Raw genomic sequence first — 9,547 nt, forward strand, 5'->3', positions numbered from 1 at the left:
TTGTATGCATTAAGCTTTCATCTAAAAACAAAACGCCCCCTCTTCCATCACTGGGAGTGCTAATACACTTTGACCTGTGTAGGGACTCAACACCATTTCGCTAAGAAAGGACCTCATAAGCTTCTGAACTTCAACCCCTGATAGCTAAACATGAATTTAAGATGACTATTACTGCTTGCTTCATTGCTAGCTCTTTCTAATGAAAGTTTCCACTTGGAGTGTTCACCCAGTAATCCTGGTGTGCCCCACCTGCGAGAGCTGCAATATCTACAGGTGCCCAACCACAATGAGGCAACTCCAGATGCAGCTCAGTAGTAGTCAGATGGCTCTCACGCCTCCCCCTCCCCCCAAAACTGCCAAAAATATATTTAACTCTTTTATAAATATGAAAATGTAAAAGGGATGAATATGGTGAAGCATACTCATGGTCAAATATTACTCAATTAACACCTTAAAAGGACTGCAAGAGACATCAAAACTTACAAAACTATTATGAGCTAATATGAAGTGTGATTTTATTTGCTCTGCAAAAGAAAAGCTTTGGCATTTTTCAGTAGATAGGAGTTAATGATTTGTTTAGTTTTAAACAATGCACATTGTCTTCAAGTCTAAATGTTATTTCTCATCACTTAAGCTTAATCTTATGCAAATGTTGCTTTCAGTAGCTTCTTATAGGTGAGCAATTTGCCAGTGCAAAAACTAGTACTGCAGACAATCATATTTTATCATTGCAAAGTAGTCTTTATATTATCACTAGTAAACAAATGGATATCTTCCAAAAAACACTTTCTCTACAAGGACACCAAGCCAATTTTTTGGCTATTTTTTTTTTTTTTTATTTACTTCACATACTATGAACATATACATTACATGCTACAAAAAAATAAAAAGAATTTTTACTGTCAAGAAAGTGGATAGTGTTATAATACAATGGCACATATTTGTATATTTTTGCTTCAAACTGGTTTCCTTGACCGCTTCCCCCCCACAATCATTAAGAAAATGAAGGTTTTTTTTACTCAAAGATGATTAGAAGTATTTGCATTAACACAAACAACTCAAACAGATTAACGAGACCTTTACCAGTTCAAATATTAATTCTAAAAAGTTGGGATTTACTGAAATAAAACCATAGCAGCCAAGTTGTATTTTATTTAGTGTGATATAATGTGTAAATGCACCAGGAGAACACAGTGTAGTTGCGCATTCTGGTTTCACGGTGTATTTCTAGAAATACTGTTCTGTTTTAGCACCTGCCTATGCACATATACACCCCCTACAACTGCCGCCAAGCAGAGATGATGGAAAGAAAGAGGTCCCCCCCGAGATTGGGAGATGTGGAATAGGAGTGACAAAGGCTACAAGAGAATTTCACTTACATATTTATAAAGTCCATTTCAACTGTCCTTGGAGAATCTGACAAGGCGGTTGATGCCTCTATTTTGTACAAATGCAAACATCCTTTAGGTCTGCAATCTGTGGAATAAACCTAAATTCCAGCTGAAAACTCAAGAAATATTGGAATGTTTGCAGTAATGTACTAGCTGGCTAAGAAAAAATGCTGGACAAAAACTTACAAGTCTGCAGCAACATCAGCGATTAAGACTTTTTCTGCTATGTCAGTGTTTAAGTATTTCTGATTATAAAGTCTTCACAAAAGCCTAGCTACAACCTTAGTAGGACCATTCAGTTACTTAGTAATAAGAATTCCGATATCTCTCCTTCTGTATTAAAAAAGGACATAATAAAATGTTTCTTTCAGAAGATATGCAGGGGGGCGGGGGGGAAGGAGCGCGCGTGCACGCCAAGAATGTACGGCTAGTGTTCTGTACTGTGGCAGAAAGAATCACTTTAAAACAGACTAAATTGTACTGCCGCCTTACTGAGAACACTGAGCACATCTCTCCTTTGCCTAATTATCCTTCTTTTCTAATACCTGAAGAAAAATAAATGCACATACAAGGCAATTAGTAAGCTCTGGGTTTAGAGCTGCAGTCATTAAGTGTTCAGTTCCAGTAAGTAGCAGGGTCCAAAAAAAGATCATACAAATCACCTGTAAAGAAACTAACATTTTACTAAACTCATTATATTATTAGAACATCCTTCAGCATTTTTGAAGCGCTTTCTGTACTAGCACACAATCGAGGACTGGGGATTCAATAGTACGGTAATCTCATTACGATCATCTTTAAGTCTCACTGCCACAAGGACAAATTAGTTGTCAGTTTTCTACAAAGTTTAAGGAAGCTGGGGATGGCCGGGGGGGAAGTATTCATTAGTGTGCATCAGACTTGCTCTCCAGTATTATTCTGCACCCATTTCCTTAATGAAAATGGGGCAGACATACTGACCTGAGTTCTAAGATGATCCTCTGGGGTCCCTTCAAGCCCTATCGAGTCTATGATTTTAAGTGGGGGTTGGGGGAAAAGATCAACAAATGTTTAATTACAAATAGAAAAAGGAGAAGATATTGCTGTTCCAGCAGTTTAACAGTTCTCAGGTAAAACACTATCCGTGGCCTGCTGCAACAGCCTCTGTGGCGGGAAGCAGCCCTTGCTACATTTACAACTAACGGTTAAGAGATATTCTATTGCTATTTATTTTTGACAGAATTTGAAAATACCCTGTCGGACAGGGTCACAATATATTCAAAACGCTTTTTTAACTTTGGCTGTTTTGGTCATTGAATCACTGTATTCAAAAAACAAAAACCAGTCCAAGATGCATGCAAGGGGTTGTTATCTCAGTGTTTAGTTTTAGTTTAAAACAAACCAAAAAATAATGTATCCACTGTAATTTGTGTTAAAGAAAACCAGGTACAAGTTAGTAGAAAAAGCAGAAAATCCAAATAATACACAACATAAAACACTTAATGCACTCATTTTTGTTGTGAACTATGAAACATCTTATGTATTTTTAGAATCAGACCAAAAGCACAACTAAGCATCTTCCATTATTTTATTAAAAATAAAATCTTCTTATAAATTTATTGTTGAAGGCTTTACAGATGAAAACCAAACCCAGAAGTGTCCCTAAAATGCTTTTAAAATAAAACTTGGTTTGTCAGTTAAAGAAGTAATAGCAATCTGATCTGTGCAAGGATTCATTAAGGATAGGAAAAATATGAAATTGCCCTAAATAATTTAATTCTCTACTACATCTGGCTAGTTTGTTATGTCACTTTAACATCAGTGCTGAATGTTAGTAGACTTAATGAATGAAATACTGCCTTAAAGCTATATATTAAAGTGCTATGCACATTTCTCAGCACTGATGTGGTCTATACTTCCTTAAGTTTATAGTTGTGGGTAAAAATATTGTCTTGCATTAATGTCTTAATTTGAAGTTAAATCAGCTACTAGTAGAATCTGAAGCATCAACAGTACTGAAGAAATAAATCTCTAGTGTCCTCAAACTCTTTTAAAAGATCAGCAAGTGGACTCGATCTGTCCTTCAACATTAAAACAGTAATTAACTGTAAAGCAAAGCTATCCCAATGTGTGTTCTACATTTAAAAATATATTTGCTCTGTGCATAGGTTATTCACCATGCAAAACAGTATGCCAACTTATTAGGGCAGAAACGTTTGAACGAGAAAGTGGAAAAAGCTCCAGGAGAAACTGAATGTGACATTTCTACCTATATGTCGCTTTGTTGTTTGTTTTCATTCGTTTAAGGTTGACTTGCTTTGTCAGTGAAAGAGGCAACAGGACTGGAAAAAGCTACAAATGCTATTATTATCCCATAGCTGCGTTGTTGTTGCTTTCTCCACTTGTTGCTGAAGCCAAGGTACAGTCTTCCCTCTGCATGGACACAAGCAGGCATCACAACCTGTAATCATGTACTAGTGCTGCCACTTGACAAACAAGTTATCTACTTTCGTACCCCGAATAACATGACCTTTAATTAAGGAATGATGGTGTTCAGTCCCAGGGATCTGCAGGTATCTGAATGCTCATATAAGCAATCCTGCTTTCAACATCTGTAGGAACACAGTCTAAAATGGCAGCTGCAGTGAAACAAAGCGAGATTGTTCCCATCTGGAAGCAAAACTGTTGAGTCACACTCAGCTGAAGTCCTCGTCAGGATTCTGTTGATCCAGCAGGCGGACATGTGTGAATGGGAAGTGACCACGTTTACCATTACACTCTCCTTCCCATTGACCACTCACATTAATCTTTGTGACCTTCACCAGCTCACCGACCTGCAGAATAAAGAAATAACTTTTCACTATTATACATTTGATCACTACATCAAATCAAATAGTGATACATCCCTATTACACGTTTAATTGTTCATTACCCAATTTGGTGTTGTCAGACTCATTTACACTAGCGAACCTCTGAAGAATGCTTCCTTACAGTCTGAAATCAAAGATACCTGTTCTTTCACAGATCAGCCTACCCAAACATGCGTCTACTGAAGGAAGTATAAGAGTGAAAAGAGTGCAGAATTATGACATCAAATTGCCCACAAGAGAAAACCTGCTGCTGTATTTCAGCATATTTTGTGACTCGATTGATCAGCTTTTGTTAATATTACTTAATATTAGATACCTGAATATAATCAGTACAAGTTTAACAGTAGATACAGAGGGAAGTGGATTTGCAAGGTAGAGGAAACACTCAGAGACACTGGCTCTTCAGAGATCTCAAAAACAAATGAAGTACTGAACAAAAGATTGTGATATAAATATGTTTGATATAGTCCTCACGTACAAGAAGAAAAACTAGGTACTCCTTCAAAAAAGTATCGCAGGATCCTTCAGAAACAAACCAGAATGGCAAATAAGAGTAAAGTAGTGACATTCTGTGGTTTAAAAAGGGTTGGGTTGAAAGTTACCTTATTTTAAATAGTCTGAAATAGTAGCATCCAACTAAACACTCAGCATCAAAACTCAGTCTCTGTTAGCCACATGCAGCCCAGAAAGGGTTCACATCAAGTCTACAGGCTCCTGGCCAGCCATCAGTCCTCCCACTGCTACTGCTCCTATGGCAGCCTGGGGGTCTGGGCTTCCCCTCTCTTCTGGCTTCTGCTTCCTACCTGGCTCCTGGGGCCAGGACCAGTCAACAAGAAGGGGGTCAGGGAGAGGTTTATGCTGCCTGTTCATTGTGCACAGCCAGTGCGGAGAGGAGCTGGGCTGCCCATACCAAGACAAGGCAAGCAAGCTCCTTGTGGGGTGGGGTGGGGTGGGGTGTGGAGCTGGGGGCACACAGTTTGGACAGCCCTGTATCGGACGGTATCTGCATTTGGCGGACAGACCCAGGGAAAAAAAGTATAAAGATTAGGTAACTTGCCACAGGTTACACAGTGTCAGTGAAAGAATCAGGACTACAATCCAGATATAAATTAAATGCACGCTTTGGGAGAATTCCAGACTTCTCGGCAATCAAATTCAAGCTACTGTCTTAATCTTTTATTTTATATGGCAATAAGCAACTAAAACATATATTCAAATGTTAGCTCAAGTATGGGTAAGATGACATAATTTGTGTCGCAGAGTCGAACACACAAAATTAGAGACAACTACCAGTGTTTTATCCCTTTATGTGCATAACAGTCATTTAAATTAGGATTAGGGGGCACCTATTTATCAGTCGTCTATAAGATTGGCACCGATAAAAGGAAAACTTACATCATCAGCGACTGGCTTTTTTTGGCCATTGTAGCCAATAACATCACCGATAAGTTCCGTGTGCGTGCACAGCCACAGCGTGCATGCGACCAGGAATGCTGCCTGGCAGCTTAGAGACCAGCGTCCAGCCGGTAGAAAGAAAGGGCGCTTGGGGCAATGGGCACAGATCGAGGCCCCCCACTCTGAACAAGGAAATGGGGCAGGGAGCAGGCTGGAGCTGTGGGCAGCTCTTCCAGGAGGCACGGGGGGAAGTGAGGGGGGCAGCTCCCCAGTGCTGTGCACGCCCCAGGAGGCGGCATGAGGGGGCATGTGTTCCCAGGGTTTGTGCGTGGGCCAAGGATAGCAGACTAACTACTCCGCAGCAGATTCGCAGCTAGGAGCTGTTCCAGCCTCTTCCCACCAGCAGGGCTGGGCCAAGGTTGCGCTTGGGGTGGGCAGCAGTGGTACTAGGAGTGGAGGCTACAGGGAATTTTGGGGTGGCTGTAGCCCACTCCATAGGTACCCCTCCCAGCACCACCACCTGTCCCAAGTGCCACCCTGACTCCGAGCCTGCAGTCCACCTCAACCTGCACGCAGATCCTGGGGGTAGGGAGAGCACATGCCCTTCATGCTTCCCTCAGGGATGCATGTAGCAGCAGGGAGCCACATCCTGTCCCCCAAGCTCCCCAAGACAGCTACCCGCAGGGTCACAATTCACCACCCTGACTGGGCAGCGCCTACTCCTGCCCCACTCCCTCCCTCGCTGTGCAGGCATCGATCTCTCCCCACTGCCCCACATGGTCCTTCTCCCCCACAGACTTCACGACAGGACACTGCTCTCCAACCTGCCGGTCTGCATTCCTGTCAATCAGCTACTGCAGGGGTTTTCAATCTTTTTTAATAAGTGTACTACCCCATGTCTGACCAGCCAGGCAGCACCTGTGCCATCCCCACCTGCCTACACGTACCCCGCCTAGTTACTTCCCAAGTTACCCCGGGGCTATCAGATAGGTATTGCCTGATGCAGACATTGGTTTCAGCCAAGAAAATCTTGATTGGCGCACCCCTAATTAGGATCTCAGTGTGTTTGGGTTTCCCCCCGTTAAATAAAACTGCATCTTGCACAATGAATGACGCAGGTGCTCAGAGTAAAACAGTCATCAAGTACTTTCGCTCATCAATATAATTCAATTACCACATTTTTATGCTGAAGGGAACCCTTCCAGTCTAACAAAGGCATGCCCCCACATCTTAATACATTTCCTTCAACTACTGCACTAAATATGTAGTTATTAACTTGGGGATTCTATTACTGGTCCCATCATGAACTGCGCCACACAAGCATTCATGGCTTAAATCTTCACAGCTCCTCTGAGATGAATACGATTGATCCCACTGCTACCAAAGAAGAACCGAGACGCAGGAAGTTAAACCACGAATGTCCAAGTTCCCGCTATCTTGGGATACCGTAGGATTAGCCCTAAAAATCTTCTGCTAATTTCAGCTGTAGTAGTGATGGCTCTGTTCCTCTGGAAGAGAGGGGCCCAGATTGGACAAACCAAAGTGAGGATCTACTGTTTCTGGCAAGTACTGAAGGGACACGCCAATCATCACATGGCCAAAGGAGGGTCACAGCTAAGGTCTCCTGAATGGCATTCATCTACCTGCAGTTCCCTGCCTCAGCTGTAAAGTAGTATAGAGGCCTTAAGAGCATATGACACCAAGGTCCCTGTAGATAACAGCTTCATCCACTGTGCAACGTGGATATATCATTCCCTATGCACCATCCACTGAGACACAGAAGTACTAGGGAAATGCCCACAGATAACATACTTAAAAAAGATCGTGTATAATTCTTGCAGACTTGGGGTACATTCAAGAATGGCATTTTCAAAACTGAACGCTGACTTTCCAAACTATAATATGCAATTTCCTAGTTGTAGCTTTTTCTATTTTGCACTGTAAAAACAACTTTATATTCAATTCTACAACGTACAGGTCTACACTCCCCCATCACGTTTTGCCACCTGGGCTTGATCACCAAGCCTTCAGAACTGCAGCACAATCCTTTTCTTCACTTAAGCTAAAAAATGAAGAGATTAATAGAAGACTTAGTTTCCAGGGAGCAGAACACAAAACTAAAACATGTTTTTTTAATCTCCTCAGGAGGGCATATCTGAATTATCAAATTACCCAGCTAACAGAACTTCTATAACACTTAAACACTGGATACTAGGAACCACCTTGCATAGTAGCAGATGAAAACATATTTCCCTTCCAAGAGATCATGTCAAAAACCTGCTGATAAACTCCTTACAGAGTCATTACTCTATTCCCTCTTCCCCTATAAAGCTCAGTGATGAAAGCTCAGGAGGCCATGCACTACTGGCCTCGTTTCCAATAACATGCCAATAGCGCTCAATTGTAGCTATTTTTCCACAAATGCTACCAATTCCACAACAAGTAATATCGCAATGTTCAATGAAATCAGCACATGGATGATACAATTTACCCTGGTCATGTCACCTTAGTTTAAGCAAAGGTAACTGGAGAAAAGGGAAAATGTTTTTAAAAACCTGATCAAAATATTGCTCCACCCTTTCCCACTGAAGGCATCTGGCCCCTCACTCATCCAAAGGATACAGGGCATCAAAGGCTTTTCAGTTCATCACTAGATCTTATTACTACGTACGCAGCATCAGTGGTAAAATGCCTTTTCCCACCTTCAAGCTGCTAATACACTTCATCTGCTCCTGTCGCATAAGGATCTGGCCAAAGTAATCCACTTATTTAGTTGCATCCAGCCTGGTCTACTTAAGGCAGATAAAGAATACCAACAATTTCCATAAGCTAGTGAAATTTTCGCGAGCCAGTTGAGAGCTCTGCTATCTCTACTCATAGTAACGGACTTATTTGGTAAGTTGGTATTTATAAAGTCCACCCAGTTTACTTAATTACGAACCAATTCACAGCATAATGGAAAAACTAAAAACTATTGTTAGTTTAACTGAGGACATTACAACAAAACAAGAGTAGTTGAACAAACATAATTTTCCTTTTAAAAACTCTATTACCATTTTCATTGTTCTACGCTGTTTTATCTTGACCAAAAATGCTATATGCTCTATTTAGTATATTCCTAGGTCAGGTGCCCTTCAGGCACTACTAGGAATAGCGTCACATGCTAGTGACACCCACATACAACATACAAACCTTCTGTTGCTGTACAATTGTGTAGTAAATTAAGAAAGCTCAATGTATTTAAATCAGCTCTGGATGTATTTAAATCAGCTGGTCCAGACGATCTCCACCCCCGAGTGCCGAGGGAATTAGCTGAAGTCATTGTGGGACCCCTGACACGGCTGTACGAGCACTCGTGGTGCTCTGATGTGGTGCCAGAGGACTGGAAGAGGGCCAACGTGGTTCCCATCATCAAAAAAAGGGACGGAGAAGGACCTGGGAAACTATAGGCCAGTCAGTCTTACCACGGTCCTGGGTAAGCTTTTTGAGAGAATTATTCTGGCGCATGTCCACGAGGCGCCAGCAGGGGAGATTATTCTTTGGGGCAACCAACACCGGTTCGTTCAAGGCAGGTCCTGTCAGACCAACCTGGTGGCCTTCTATGACCAGATCACCAAATCCTTAGTTGCAGGGGTAGCAGTGGACATCGTCTTCCTGGACTTTCGGAAGGCCTTCGACACTGTCTCTCACCCCGTTCTCATTAAGCAACTGGGGGCTGTGGTGTAGTCAAATGGGTCACTAACTGGCTGGAGGGCAGCACCCAGAGAGTGGCAGTGGACAGTCCTTTTCAACCTGGAGAAATGTGGGCAGCGGGGTCCTCCAGGGTTCGGTCCTCGGGCCCGCACTGTTCAACATCTTCATCAGTGACTTGGACGAGGGGGTAAAAAGCACCCTGTTCAAATCTGCAGACAA

General features: G+C 42.0%; 1 protein-coding gene across 3 annotated transcripts in view; it reads right to left on the bottom strand.

Moving 5' to 3' along the window:
* Positions 1–720: 720 nt before the first annotated feature.
* CRK (CRK proto-oncogene, adaptor protein) overlaps positions 721–9,547 on the bottom strand; it is a 21,457-nt gene continuing 12,630 nt past the window's right edge. For 2 of the 3 annotated variants that reach the window (XM_019545882.1, XM_019545883.1), the window contains exon 3: positions 721–4,204. In XM_019545882.1, the coding sequence (XP_019401427.1) occupies positions 4,067–4,204 (138 nt within the window). In that variant the 3' untranslated portion in view covers positions 721–4,066. The remainder of the gene's footprint in view (positions 4,205–9,547) is intronic. The other variant, XM_019545884.1, reaches the window with a different exon arrangement.

The sequence above is a fragment of the Crocodylus porosus genome, unplaced genomic scaffold (assembly GCF_001723895.1).
Source record: "Crocodylus porosus isolate Cpor-Errol unplaced genomic scaffold, CroPor_comp1, whole genome shotgun sequence".
Classification (NCBI taxonomy): Eukaryota; Metazoa; Chordata; order Crocodylia; family Crocodylidae; genus Crocodylus; species Crocodylus porosus.